We start from the raw sequence: 15629 nt of genomic DNA, 5'->3' as shown, positions 1-15629 counted from the left end.
TGATAAAAAGAACAGAAAACATTCAAAGGAGAGACCGGTGTATGAAAGATTTTACATTAAATATTCTACTGTTCAGTTATTTTCTTTGCTAATGTTAATAAAGAGTGCTTATACACTGTCGCCTGTATGAGGCACTAATAGAGTATTTTTAGTTTCAGAATATTTTACTTCCAGAACTGCTGCATTTCCTTCAGTGTCGAAATTGAAAGGAGCCATGGAGGGACTTTCCTTTCCAAAACGAGACCTGAGTTCCCCTGAAAGCAATCTAAGAGAACGTTTTTGATGTGCAGCAGTGCTTGGGAGTCATAACAAGATAAATAATTAACCATTAGTTTTATCAATATCTCATCCAAGGGTTGGAATATAACGAGAATAATTCTCCTACTGACTGTCTGCCCTAAGGCACCGGAGTCACCCATTTAAATTGGTTGGTATTGACAGAAACACATTACCATTTCTTCGGTGAGCTTGTTTGTTTATATCTAACTTTTTGGGTAGAGAAGTCTTCATATTACATTTTTATGACACAGTGTCAAAACAGAGGCAAACACTAACACACAAATCTCCTCATTATTTTTGGTTCGAATAAAGAAGACCTGAGCTGCAGTTTTAAAACCCAGCAAGTGATCATTCTGACAAGCTGTTGACCACTGTCTCATACTTTATCTGAGCAGAAGTAGGGAGTAAATGTCTTTCTCAGACTGTGTTATTAGTGTTGTGTAAGCTGAGCGGTTTTATAAAGTCAGCTATTTAATAAACTGGTCATGTTGTTAAGCTTTAAATAATGACTTCACATTCACATGCTTTAAGTATTGCATTGAGCAAAGGAAAGACCACATAATGTTGTGGTGACAGAATAAGTGCAAATGTGTGTGGGTTTGTTTGTGCAATCATTTGCTATTGAACTTCCATATAAGTGTGCATACTTATTAACAAAGAATAATGACTTCTTATACTTGTTAGGGTTTTGTATTTATGTTTTCTTTTTTCCACTTTTGTTTTGAAATGTTTTCCTCCTTGTGTCTTCTCTGTTCCTTCTTCCTGTGTTTGCCTTCCTGTCGTTAGTTTCCCTGGTGTGTCTGATTGTCTGATTGTGTTCACCTGTTGCCCTTGTGTTTCTGCCTCCCTTACCCCAGCTGTGTCTTGTCTTGTGATTACCCCTCTCTGTATTTAGTCTTGTCTCTTCCTTTGTTCCCCTGTCGGTTCATTGTTGGTTTTTCCTGTCTTCCTCCATGTCAGTCACGGTTGTCTCTCCTGTCTCCCTCCATGTGGGTCACGGTCAGTTTTTTGTACAACCCATTTGTTTCATGCCTTGTTTTTGATCAGCTTTTAAAATAAAGCTCGCTTTTTGTTACGAGACCTGTTACCTTTTTGATAGTCTGCATTTGGGTCCTACCCTTCCACGCCATCCTAACAATACTCAGCTCCCTGTTGCTACAGTACAGAGTTTTAACAGGGCCTCAAATCTCTGCATTGACCTCAAGTACACGCAATAGTTTATTTTTAACATCCCTCGCTTAAACATGAAACAGTGGACAGCTTCCCACCGCTATGTGTGTTTAACATGCTTAAAGAGGACATATTGTGCTCATTTTGAGGTTCATATGTTTCTTCACATGTTAGGTCTATATATTGAAGGTTCATTGAAAGTAAAGCTTACTTTGGTTATTGTGCTCTAGTTCTTCAAGGAATCTTACTGAGAACGTTATGTTTCCTCTGACTGCTTATGCCAAAAGCAACGACAAATTATCTGTTTTTCCTGTTTCCTTTGAATAATTTGAATTTAATATTAGCTACTGAATAGTTTGTGTGTGGGCTGTCAGATGCTTCCCTTGTGAATTTTCTCTGTCATTCATCATTTCAATTAAACCACACAAAGCTTTTACTTGTGTATGAAATCGTGTTTCATAATTTTGTTGGCTTGCTTCTGTTGTACTGTTTCCATCGGGAGGTAGGATGAATGTTTGGATGGTTATTGTTATTACAGGTTGTTGCAGGTTTCAACAAGTTGATTGTCAGACTTTTAAATACCTTTTTAGACTGTAAACTTTAGAATGAAATGTAATACCGGTTAGTTTTTTGTGTTCATACTGACAGAAGAAGAAATAAATTAAGTATGAATGAGAATAAGACTTATGTAATGTATTGACATTTGATCAGTATAAATGTATTACTAACTTTATCCACTGTGGTACCGAAGCTTGGACCACCGCCAAAGACATGGCCGAGGGCAGCTGGCAACTTTCAATATTTTTCATGTGCGATTCTAACGCTTTCAGAAAGTGAAACATACAGCATCATTTGAGAAAAATAAATCAAAATGTAGAACCCAAAGCAAGCGTTATAAATGAACTCTGACTACTTGTGTTTAGGACTCACTGTATTTTGGTACTCTCTAGGTCTGTGGGCCAAATCCGGCCCCCGACTTCATTTGATTTGGCCCACAAGAGCTTCAAAACATATAATACGTTTATTATACGGTTTCATGCCACTTTACAGAAGCACAATGTCCATAAACTACATGTACCACAATGCATCTTGTGACATGCACACTGAAGAGACTTGCAATTATTTGCAATTATTTGCCCTAGACTTCTGCTCTCAGACGTAGTTAATTATGAAGTTATTACCCTATCCGATAATAATCCAATGCAGAGGCAATAATGTTATATAAAACATTATTTATATATATAGTCTTAAAGTTACAACCGGCCCTTTGAGTGCAACCATAATGCTGATGTGGCCCGCGATGAAATTGAGTTTGACACCCCCTGCTCTAGGTAATGGAAATGTGAACATGGAGGTGTAAAGATGCGGTTGCAGGTCAACACAAGACAACACATTAACTATTTAAATGGTCATAAGACATACACTGAGCACTTCCTTGGCATCAAGGTAATCACTAGAGAGAATACATTTGTGGAATAATAATCTTTTATAATATGGTGGACATGAAATAGAAATAGAGGAGCTACATTCCTGGAATATCTGTACTGAGTCATGCTTTGTTGCGAACACAACAGTGGGGAGCCTTTGTTGCAGTCGCCTCAAAAGACAGAAAAGAGGGAGCCATGCGCCAGTCTTTGAAGCAGTCAATCTCTTCTGTCAAAGACCATTGCAAGACTATTTATGTTTGGATTCTCACTTGAGGAATCTTAACCTGAGCCACAATGAATTGTCTATAAATAGATTCCCAACATCTCAGTTGTATTCAAAATGAATAAGGCCATCTTCACGAAAAGTTCAAAAGCAGCCTCTTGCCATTCTGTCTAATGTTATCTTTGTGCTTTTGCTGTGCTGTCCCTCCTAACCAAACTCGGGGTGTGTGTGTGTGTGTGTGTGTGTGTGTGTGTGTGTGTGTGTGTGTGTGTGTGTGTGTGTGTGTGTGTGTGTGTGTGTGTGTGTGTGTGTGTGTGTGTGTGTGTGTGTGTGTGTGTGTGTGTGTGTGTGTGTGTGTGTGTGTGTGTCAGCATTGAGAAAACATTAAGGATGTTGGTAGATATGCCACTAATTCTGACTGACTTCTGCATTACTGTAACTGTCAGCATGAGACTGCTTGTTGGTGTGTGTTCACAACACTTACAGTTGGATTTATTTTGCCCAAAGGGCCTGATAAGTGTTTCTGGATGAGAAAATACATTTTTGACATTACTTGAAGTGTGCGACCATGAAAGCAAGTCCATGTGTTTTTTATCTAATGTGCTTAGAAGGATTTCAAGATAGTGGGTGATATCTTTTAAATGACCCTTGAATCACAAAAAATATACACAACTTACCAAGGCTGAGCTCCATCTGAGACAGCTGGGGCGTTAGCATAACACCTGAGAGACAGAGAAAAAAAGAAAAAAAGAGCGGTGTTGAGATCATTGTAGAGAAGTTGAGAGGAGCGAAAACAGTAGATCAATGGAAGAAACACACATTACATTAAATTACATTACATGTTACTTGTTAGACGCTTTTATCCAAAGCAACTTACATACTCAATACTGTGAGTTTGAACCTGTGACCCCCTGATCCCAACACCAAGGCTCTATCCACTGCGCCACACGCCTCCACATGAAAGTTAATCTGAACTATTGCAGTTCAGATACAAATAATGATTATTTTACTCATAGTTTAACCTGTTGATTACTCCTAAGTCTATAGCATGTCAGAAAAGAGTGAACAATACCCATCACGATTTCAATCAAATAACTTTTTCTTTTTAAGATATGACAAGTCCGAAACCCATAGACATCTTATATACAAAGACATTAAACGAAAAAAAGCAGCACATCCTCACATTTTCCCAGCAGTTAACTATAGTTAAATGCTATGCATGGTTTCTGTCCTTTAAATCAACCTTTTTTTATCTACTAAATGTTTCGACACATAAGAAGTGTACCTCTATGTACTGTAAAAGCGAACTACATAGCCAATACCCTGAATTCGATTTAGGGGTTGGAATCTGATGCTTTATAACAAATGTGGCACTACAGTGGAGAAATCATTGTAATCTGCACCAAAATAAATCTTAACAGATAGTCTTCCAACACGCTAGGAGCATGACAGAAAACGCCACAGTGATTGATGTTACTCTTCATGTTAGATTATGCAAACACACTGCATTCTTTGAGAGTGTCAGAACAAGAAGATCGAGGTATCCATTGTCCTCCAGGGCTTATGCCATCATGAAGAGTGGAGGACTGACTGCTTGTATCATCTGTCACTAACACTGTCTCTCATTCATCACTCCCACAGTCCAACTCACACACACCGAACAGATGAAACACCTGCATAATGGTGCAACGCGGAGAGGGGAAATGCCGCTCTGCTCTTCCTGTGGTGCTTTGACACAATTGGCCTCTCTAAGGCTCATCAACCCCACTAATGGGCCATGGATGCTCGATGCTTACTGATGTATGGGGGCCACACGACTTTAGTTAATAGTCATTTTATATAATGAGGATCCTTCACTAAAAATGATTTACTTGTGTTTCATAATTGTTGCATTCACTGCACTTTCTTGGCAGCTTGCATGTCAAGTCGGGTCGGCTTATTTGTAAAAGCCTTTCATCACACTTCAAGGTCTTTGCAGGGGTAACAAATCCATGTTGAATTGACTAAACAACAATCACGCAACAAATGAGGCAATATGAAAAGGTAAGACACCTTTCATTAGATGTCATGCTGGACAAACATAAAACGTGCCTTAGCCTTAAGATAAAAGCAGCAACCACTGACCCTCTGTGAAGAGAACATCTGCCAAGTAAACAGTATCAGAGCTAATGTTGAGGAAACCTGGGGTGGGGCAAATGAAACAGGCAAAGCATCTGTGTAATTAGCCGAACTTAATAGTTGTTCTCGTGGGATCTTCCATTGACAAAAAAACAAGATTTTGGCACTCAAAGGAAAAAATGACTTTCATATGCGTAGATGCATTAATGTGGATCTGCTAAAGATCACGGTATTGTTATGAATTATGTTTAGGGTGGATATTATATGTTACATTCAAATAGATACACTAAAACCAGCCTTACATTCAATTACGTTTGTTTATGATAAGGTTTAGATTTTCTTTAATGTGTATCGCTCTCTTTTGAAGTGTCGATTATTCATATTATTTGTGTTATGCCTAGTATCACACAGTAAGCAATGCATTTTGTATAAGTGATAACATAATAATTAAGAAACCTTCATTTTATACAGATTTGCAATAGACTGTTTCACCTTTATGTTGTGGTTTCCAGCACTCTTACTCCCAAAAATGTATTTCAATATAACCAGTATTCCTGTTAGCTTTAAAAATGTGTTAAATGATAATATAGGACAAGGTGTGGGAAAATGAAACTGTTCAGAAGTGTTGATGATAGTTTCACAGAGTTTCAAAATATAACCACAATTGTATGAATTCCAATACAGTATTCACCTTTAATTACATTTACTCCTCTGACTGTTTAATGCATGCAAAACACTGATAAAAGCATTTCTTACTAATAACAAGTCTACTCAATTATGGGAATTATTACTAATAGTCTGTGTCCTATTGGCAGTAACTTGCCTACTGAGGCTGAGAAATGCATGGCAACTTGCAGTAATATCTAAATGAAGCAAATATGTTGACGAATTGTAAAAATAAATCGCAATATGACACTGTTTTCTCAGGTGTCAGTGAATTAAGCTTGACAGCTGCTGTCAGGGTAGGCTACATTTGAATAAACAGGCTTATGCAAACTTAGAGCAATTTCTGTTATGCATACTAGAACTGTAACTGTCTAATTAATCAAGCACACACATAGTTCAAGTGCATGGGCAACGCACATGCACACAAATAGGCCAATTAAGTATGTAAATACACTTTCTGTGTCGTTATGTGCTTTTCACATTACTCTCATCATTATCTTGTTCCTCAGGGGTCGTGTCTCTTCTTGTTGTCACCACTAAGGCTTCCTATGCGAGTGCTGATTAAACTTTAATAAGCCTGGATGACATGTTGTGTTGTGGCAACGCGGATCCCTTTAGCTAGGTGGGCTGAGACGGTGCCAGCTGCTGGGTCTCTGGTGCCATCATAAGGGACTGTCACTTGAATAGCCCAGTTACTCTGGAGGACTCCATCTGTGCTACACACCAACTTATCTAGGGATAAGCATTGGAAAAATATCTGTCATTGCAGAACTAATTGAATACAGATAAGAAGTAAAGCTGAGTCTGGGTCTGATATGGGTTGGGGATACTGATCATGAGACGTACACACACATGGCAAAGCAACGAGATATGCTTGATAGTGACGCAGAAGGAGGACTGGAGTTAAAAGATGTCTGAATTCCAGAGCACAGCTTGTCAAGTATTTATAGAATATTGAAGGAACACAGCAAGATGCTTTGATTGTAAGACAGGAAACACAGGTTCTGTTGAATCTAAAAGAATGAATACATGACATTTAATAGTAAAGCTCTGGAAGCTGCTCGACAACATCCACAGTTATTAAAATCCTGGAGAAATTATGCGTAGGTGACCCCGAGGACAGAACACCTGTTATGTACGCCATGACACCGTTCTTGTCTTTGAGCACAGAGCACACCGCATGTCATTAACCTCTTGGTGAGAATGAGGCTGACCAAAACATATACACAAAGTCTAATTACAATAATTGCCCATCACACGGGGAAAGGTCAACCATCTGTACAGTCGATCTCAAACACATCTCCTTTAGGACGTGAAACCCACGGGTGATCCAGCTCCCATGTGTGGATAAGTACGTGGAGAAAAGTGGAACAGGTGTGGTATTTAAAATCGATATCCCTTGGCATTATGAATATGGTAATACGCTCAGCATGGCGACAGGCAGGCAGGCGGCACATGCAGATGTAACTCCCAGAGGGGCCCAAAGCAAATGAGCTGTGCCTGCCCGCTATACCGCAGTTTCATCTGGCTCTAGAAATAATAGCACAGCCCCCACTGTACCTCCAATCCATCACCCCCACTGTCTGCAGGTGGTATCAGTGGGGAGAAAGGCAGAGGATAGGGTAATTTATTAGGCTGTGAGCGTAATAGGGGATTTCTCTGGAATGACAAAGCTAATTAATGTACAGGGACTTAAATTGTCCGTCTTGCAGATGATCATTTAACCCTCTTCCCTTCTCATTGCCCTGCGTCCTCACCCGCTGCAGAGTGTGATATCAACTCACTAGCTCCGAGCAGACACTCTGAGAGGAGGGATGGAAGTAGGAAATGTGGGGGAGTGCGCACACAGATTTCACATGGGATTGCTCCCTTATTCCTGACTCCACAAAAAATAATTGTGGAAAAGCTCCAAAATGCTGCCTGCTGCTGCTCCGGTCTACATCAGGCGCTTCGAGCTCGACTAAAAAAGAATCAGGCAATTTCCAAAAAGAGCTCTGACAAAGCCCCTCGCAGTGGGTATAGCACACATTCTTAATCACTTCTGCTTATCCTCTTCATGAATAGATATTACATAAAGGAGCCTGTGCCTTAGTCCTGTTTATATTTTGAATATCATTTACTTTGGATGTTGAGATGACATTAATAATTCACTTATATGCACTAACGCTACATCACATGCCCACAAATTGCCTTAACAACACCTTAACACCCCCCTCTGATGATTCCGTCATCAGCGAGGCTAACATACCGCTAACACAGTTGATGTTTGCACAAACAGGCGTCCCATTAGGACAAGTGGTGCTGAATGATAGAGTGAGTTATCGTCACATTACTGCCCTGGGAGATTGAGAGGCGACAGATGGTTTTGTTGCCAGCGTTTAATGAAGTGTTGTGAAAGCTGAGGAGGTCTTGACTGTTGCGCCAATGGGAGATGGAGAGCGGAGGGTTAACATGGGCACGGAGATGGAGATGGACACTTTTGCTCCACAACAGTTTGTGATGTCAGGCATCGTGCAATGAGAACCCAATAGATCAAGCTTTCATCGAAAACACATAGGAAAAATCTGCTATGAACGCTTAATTGGTAAAATAACATAATTTCACCCCTTATGGTGGGGGAGTTTGTTAAATGCCAATTCAGTCCCACCTTAATAAGCACTGAGCAGCACCCACCTCTTTGTGCTGTCAAGGAGGAGGAGATAAACTATTTCACCTTGCGACTGATAATGCAGGGTTGTCAACTTGTCTTTGCGTGCCAAACATGGTAATTATGTTCTTCGCTCTTCCCTTTTGTCTCACAGGATGCTTCAGGGAAACAAAACAGAGGTACAGTGAGGTGTCGTTTGTTGTTTTACTCCCACACCTGTCAGATGTCAACTCCAAACTGTGACAGTGTTTTTTTTTTTATAGTAGCGCATATCAAGGGTTTGCAATCAGGTCACTACTGCTGAAGCACGTGTGTGGCTGTGTGCATGCATGATAACGTCTTTTCATATGTGTATTCTTGTAAGGATATACTGGTGTTTACATGTTATCCTTGGGAGTGTGTGTGTGTGTGTGTGTGTGTGTGTGTGTGTGTGTGTGTGTGTGTGTGTGTGTGTGTGTGTGTGTGTGTGTGTGTGTGTGTGTGTGTGTGTGTGTGTGTGTGTGTGTGTGTGAGAGTAATGGTGCATGTAAGCTGGTTCAGCGTGTATCTTTTTGGTTGGAGGCGAACGAGACAAGGCATTGTGAATTACGCTTTCATTCCTCTTTGTACGCCTCCATTTACTTATCCCCATGGGGAAGATGATGGTGTCGAGCTTGCATGCCAATGCAAATGCTTAGCAGAGCCGCATGCGGTGTCTGTCCTGTTGGTGAGCAAAAAGGTATTAAACCTGGAGAGCCGGCTTTGTGGCATCACTGATATGGTTAATCTCTTCAGCATTCTCCTGTTTTGATGGGCACTCAGACATCTAGTTTGCCTCTGCCAGTGCTCGTTAGTGACAACACTCTCAGGCTGTATGGAATATGACTGCAGTGAAAAGCAAAGCACACACACACACACACACACACACACACACACACACACACACACACACACACACACACACACACACACACACACACACACACACACACACACACACACACACACACACACACACACACACACACACACACACACACACACACACACACACACACACACACACACACACACACACACACACACACACACACAAATTCAAACACAGACACACGCACATGAAGACGAAGACACACACACACACACACATACGGACAAACAGACTTGTCGACAGTGTTTTCCAAACTTCAAACTGTGCAGAGCCACTAAATCAAACTCAGTGTTGTCCAAAATTAAGTAAGGCAGTCCTCTCCATCATAATTAATTACATTCTGAGGCAAACAAATTGTGATTTTAATTCCACCACACGGCAAGAAGCTAACATTAAATTGGAAACCTGTGGAAAGGATGCCACCTGGCTTTAAAATCAATTTGCCGGATATGATTTGTGGAGACCCTTGACAATTAAGTTATCAACATGACATTGCTCCCTGTCATCTTTGTATGTGCTCATTTGTTTTTTAATCATTCAAAGGAATCACCTGGAAACACTTTGTTAATGGCATAAATAATGTTATTACCATATTCAATTGCAAAAATATGACCCTGATGCATCCAAAAAAAATGACACTCCAGTCAATTGAGTCATTAAGGATTATCGTGCATATAAAACCCTTCTATACAGGTACCTCCACCCTCTCTCTCAAACACACGCACACCAATTCACACGCATGTGCATTCACACGCATGCACACGCGCACGCACACACACACACACACACACACACACACACACACACACACACACACACACAATGTTTTTAGGGACAACCACTGCAAAAAGAAAGAAAAAATGCCAAAAACAAAACATCATTGGGACACGCATTTTGAAAAACGTAGGAAACTGTACTGGGAGAGAGAATCAATTGTAACAGCAGACAAGGTGTTTCAGAGTTTAACTGCACTGAGGAAAGAGCTAGAGGAGAAAGATTAGGAGACAGACAGTGAGCTCACCGGCAGCGGTCAGTCCTTCAGGGTTGGCACTCAGCTCCCTCATGTCCACCATGCAGTGTCCCAGTTGTTGGGTGCCGTCCTCCATCTGTCCAGCTCTCCCTCCTCCACCTCCCCTCCTACCTCCACCACGAAACACCACAGTCCAGTCCAGTTCCCCGGCTCACACGCAGCCTGCCACGCAGAGAAGCTGTCACAAAGATAGCAATCCGCTCGCCTCGCTTTCCTGCTGCCTCACAGCGCGCTCCCCGGCAGCATTACAGATGCCTTTTGGAAACTAATACGGAAGAGAGGGACCGGCGAGGGACCTGGAGCAGCAGCAGCGGGAGGGAGGGAGGGAGAGAGAGGGAGAGAGAAAGAGAGAAAGAGATAGATAGAGCAGGGGAGAGAGGGGAAGGAGGAGTGATGAGGGAGTGAGAATGAAAGAGAAAGCAGGACAGAATTGATGTTATGTGCGATACAGAGCTCTATAGATCAATCTTGGGGCTGTCAGTAGGGCACCTCGACCAGACTGCACAGTGCAACTCTGCCGCTGTCTCTCCCCCCTTATCCTCTCACTGCGCAGCCAGTGCTGCATCCAGACATGGCAGCAGGGGTCCCTCTGATTTCTGACATCCGTCTCCCTCCTTCTCTCCAGCCTCCTCTCACCACTCCACCACCCCTTCCTTTCCCTTTCCAGCATCAAAACAATTAACAAGCATCAGACTGCTGAGCTCCACGCGCTGAGCCGGCAGCATGCAGCATGTGATTCTCAAAGTTACATATGGTAGAGAGGAGGGGGAAAGAGGGGGAAGAAGAGAGAGAATTCACTGCACAGTAACAGTGCCGCGTAATGTAATTGCTGACTATTACTCAGAATGGCAACTTGACCACAGGGTTAAATCAACAGGTTCAACAGAGTAGACCACAATAGATGATGTGTTATTGAGACAAATGCTTCTGCATTGTGCACAGCTGGGCTGGACATCTGAAAATACTAACAAGTGAAGCGACTAGAGATTTTTGCTTTAATCAGCAATTATATGTAATGAAGTGCAGAACAATCCTCTCTCTGTGTGTCTTCATCTCTTTGCCCTCCCCGCTTCCCCCTCCTCTCATACTGTGAAGGTTATTGTTAGTTATTTGGCTACCAAGGCCATGATGCTACAGTAAGACTGTATCTAAAATCAATGTTAATTTATACCCTGCTGAATGGAGGGTGTTGTGGTTTGAGCTAAAGCTCGATAAAGACACAAAGGGCAGCAGCCGCAAACTCCTAAAGGAGGTAAAGATCCACAAAATGCATTATGGAACATGTAGAATCGCCCCTCAGTGTACACACTGGAACATCTGACAGCAGACATGAAAACAAAGGAGGAAACTAGCAGCTTTTTGTCTTTGAAAATAGGGGTTTTCTGTTTACTTGAGCTACAAAGAAAAATCCTAGCACAAAATCTTACATCATTTTGCAAGAATACAAGAAATTGAAAATTACAAAACATAGGCTTGAGTATAAAAAAAACACAATTAAATCATCACCATTTTGTAACTTATTGATGATAAAATGTCTTTTATGTAACTCTGTCTACCTTCTGCGAAGCAGCCGTTCTCCATGTACAGAATAATAATAGACAATGACCTGTTAAAGACCAATTAAAGTGAAGCATTGGGTTTTAAACATCTCGAAATCTAATATCTATTGTTGAATTGATTGAATCAACTACAAACAAATAAGTATTGAAACTATATATTACATTGTTGTGTAATTATTCATTGAGGGGCCCTTTTTGTCAACTTGTACTGGGCCTACCAGCTAGTATTATCTCTGCGGGTTGTAGGAGATTGTGTGTCATATACCAGAATGAATTCAACATAACTACCAAATCAGGCTTTGTTCACCTGTTTACTAGTACAGTTCTGGGTGCAACAAGAAATGTGCTTACTGTCAGAAACCTCAAACAATATAATCAGCCTTTAAAAGCAGGACGGGTCAAGCCCTAGGTAAGAGCCCCAGGGGCCACAGGGCCACGGTGAGCTCTTGCTTTCTTCAGGCAGCAGGTCTGGATTGGGTTTGTTGCCAAAAACCTAAATGAAGATAAATTGGTCCCTGCAGGAGCAATAAGACAGAAGATGAATCCACTTTGCACGAGGAGGTTTCTTCTTCACTTTCTACTACTCTCTCCATCCTTATCCCTGCATCCCTCTAGTGCTACATTCTTCTTGTTTTCCACCCCCTTTACTCTGTAAAACCATCAAGATGAATGTTGTACTCTTCGGTTTTAATGAAAATGTGGTGACACGCCCGTACACAAAAACACAATCGTGTGTGTGTTCGAACCAACACACACACACACACACACGACCACTGCAGACAGAAGCAAACAGGTCGGTGGAGTGATCCATTAACATTCTAATACGTTTCTTTTAAAGGCGACATGTGTTGTCTTATTAAAGCCTGACTGATAGAGGGGGCTGGAGAAAATCAATAGAGAATGCACTACAGATGGAAAATAGTACAAGAACACTGGGAAGAAAACAAACATGCCCTTTGTAGGTATTCGGCCCCAAAGCCTGCTGAATAGATCCTCACATTTACCCATTCCAATAGCACTTGAGGCCCATTATAATTTGAGATACACTCCTTCACAGCATTAACTGAAGAGAGCCAATAGCTTGATTGACTGTTGAGTCTGCCTCCGCCAGGGTAACACAGCTGTAGAGTAGAAAAACTGCAGCCGCAAGACATCCCACGGGGGAAATAATGCACACTGTGGCCAAAAAATTGCTCGGGGCACTCTGTGGGCTCACCTGAACCAGTGTCTTAAAACCCTGCTCATGAATCAATCAGTATTGATTTACATGTTTAATATCACATGGATTTGTTGTTTTATAGATATATTATACATTCATCTTGCTTCTGCATGCTGAATGTGGCAACCAAAAGAACCAAAAGGACAAGTATTCACCTCCTGGTCTAGACAGCTACCCCTGCTGGGTGCCCTTTCTTTGATTGTAACTTGTTTGTTCCAGACATTTCTCAAACGGCAAATGAAGAAGACCCTTCACACCTCGGGTGACAGAACAAGCGAAAACAATGAAAATGTGCTGGACAAAAAGTGTAGACTGAGATCAAATGTATTACAATGTTTCGTAAAGATTTTCACTTTAATGTGGATACAAATCAATGAATGAAAAGTAGCAGCGTTAACAAACGTCTAATACAAAACTCTGAAGTGCTTTGAGTTGTTTCTACTGGGAAACACTTGCTAAATAATGAAACAATCCCTCTTTCGCAGACATCAATTCTCACACATATATTAGATTTCTGATTGGAAATACTGCATGCATAAAAGGGCTTTCGGAGACAAAGCACTTCACAGTTTTGCCTCATTCAACCATAAACAGACATATTCACATACCAATAGACATGATAATACCCCCCCTCTGAGCCACAGGCGCCCATTGAAACGCAAAGTGTTGAATCAAAGTGGAGATATATAGAATCCTACAGTAACAATTACAGCTACAGTAATGAAATGAACCGTCAGACTGAACAACTGACTGCGAACAGGTCAAAATGTAAAATGTATGAAATAAAGAAAAAATATAATAGGTTCACATTTTTTCATCTTAAAAAAGTTCCTGCTGAGCACACTGGCCACAAAGAAAGTATTTTAATGTAAATGGAAGGGGAAGTCCACAGTCATAATTTGTGTGAAAAAGATATTTTCTGGGTAAGATGAGTCAAGGGGTTATCTTCCAAAGTGACTTTTATAATTATTAAAGGGGACCTATCGTGCAAAATTCACTTTTTTATGTCTTTTATACATAAAAATAAAACCCTCTCTCTTTTCCTCCGTACCCACATCTCTAAAAACGGGGGTACAACGGAGCTGATCCAGATTTGCGTCCGATATGACGTAATATCCATAAATGTGGGCTGGCTTTACACCCACAGCCCTATCAGAAACGTCGGTATCAGAAACATGCGCACCGTGTTTTGGACGTAATATGGTCTTTGTTCACATTAGCAAGCATCGCTAACACTCAGAGCTAACCTGTACTGGAGAGAGTATGTGTAATAAAGCAGGAAATAAAAAAAATAACTCACCTTGTGGTAAACCCGCAAGACAAAAAAGCATTTGAGCTCCATACTGTTTCAGAAATAATCCTTGATGTGGTTTTGAACATGATATGGCATTTCATCACAGCATTTAGCTGTATCTGCTGGTAGAATTATCCCGCATGAGCAGGCATAAGCTCCGCCTCCTCTTTTTGTTTTGTTTAAGTTTTATACTCAGAATCAGCACTTTAGTAACAGGGCTGAAATAGAGGGATATGAGGCATGGCTAGTAGAATGGGTGATCTGTTTGGTATTTTGAGCAAAACACTTCATAGACATGTTTTTTATATATCTGAGACCTATAATATATGCCTAAGAATAGAATGGTAGGAGACCTGTAAAGTCTCGCTTTCGGTAACATTTCTGTCAAAAACAATATCCATGATGCAGTAAATTAAATGTTTCACAAATTAACAAAACTAACTTCAGCTTCTGTATTGATCCTACAAATGAGGGTTTGTGAGATTGATCCCATCACTGACATTGAAATGATATAACGTTGAAAGGAAGTAACTCTTTATGGCCAGGAGAATAAATCACTGTGATCAACAGTCCTTTACATGAACACATCAACAATCTGTTAACATTGTCATAATAAAAGACTTGTAAAATGTGTTTCTTTAAAAGTACTTGTAGTGTTCTGTATCTGCCCTACATCGTACAAAGTGCATGTATGTACAGTATATACAGTATATGTGATGCTGTGGTTCTGTCCATACATTATCTGTACTCAGCAGTGTCATCTGGGTTAATGGGACCAACAATCAATGCCTGTCAAGACCCACATGAATCCTCCTCACATTAAATATGTACTTACACCCTTGCACCCCCCCCACCCTTTCCTTTTCACTCATGTTCCCTTCAAAGAATGTGGAGAGATGAGGCTATTGATTTTTCATCAGGTGTTGTCATGTCAGTTTACAACATCCTGCTTTAGTACACCACTACTGGCACCCCAATGGTTGACCACTCGGCGTCTTTTAAAATGGGATTCACTCATTTGCTTGGGGATGGAACTTTTTTTTACATCTAGACATTTTGTAACAAACCCACCAAACAGAAAACACAC

At 40.9% G+C, this 15629-nt stretch overlaps 1 protein-coding gene across 3 annotated transcripts in view; it reads right to left on the bottom strand.

Moving 5' to 3' along the window:
- inpp4b (inositol polyphosphate-4-phosphatase type II B) overlaps positions 1 to 10700 on the bottom strand; it is a 149144-nt gene extending 138444 nt beyond the window's left edge. Inside the window, exons 1-2 of one of the 3 annotated variants that reach the window (XM_034129527.1) lie at positions 10462 to 10700; positions 3777 to 3821 (exon numbers count right to left, since the gene is read on the bottom strand). In XM_034129527.1, coding sequence (XP_033985418.1) covers positions 3777 to 3821; positions 10462 to 10546 — 130 coding nt within the window. In that variant the 5' untranslated portion in view covers positions 10547 to 10700. The remainder of the gene's footprint in view (positions 1 to 3776; positions 3822 to 10461) is intronic. The other 2 variants (XM_034129528.1, XM_034129529.1) reach the window with 2 other exon arrangements.
- Between the last annotated feature and the right edge of the window lie 4929 nt (positions 10701 to 15629).

The sequence above is a fragment of the Trematomus bernacchii genome, unplaced genomic scaffold (assembly GCF_902827165.1).
Source record: "Trematomus bernacchii unplaced genomic scaffold, fTreBer1.1, whole genome shotgun sequence".
In the NCBI taxonomy this organism is placed as follows: Eukaryota; Metazoa; Chordata; class Actinopteri; order Perciformes; family Nototheniidae; genus Trematomus; species Trematomus bernacchii.
The sequence above is the reverse complement of the archived record's forward strand: the minus strand, read 5'-3'. Positions and strand labels throughout refer to the sequence as shown.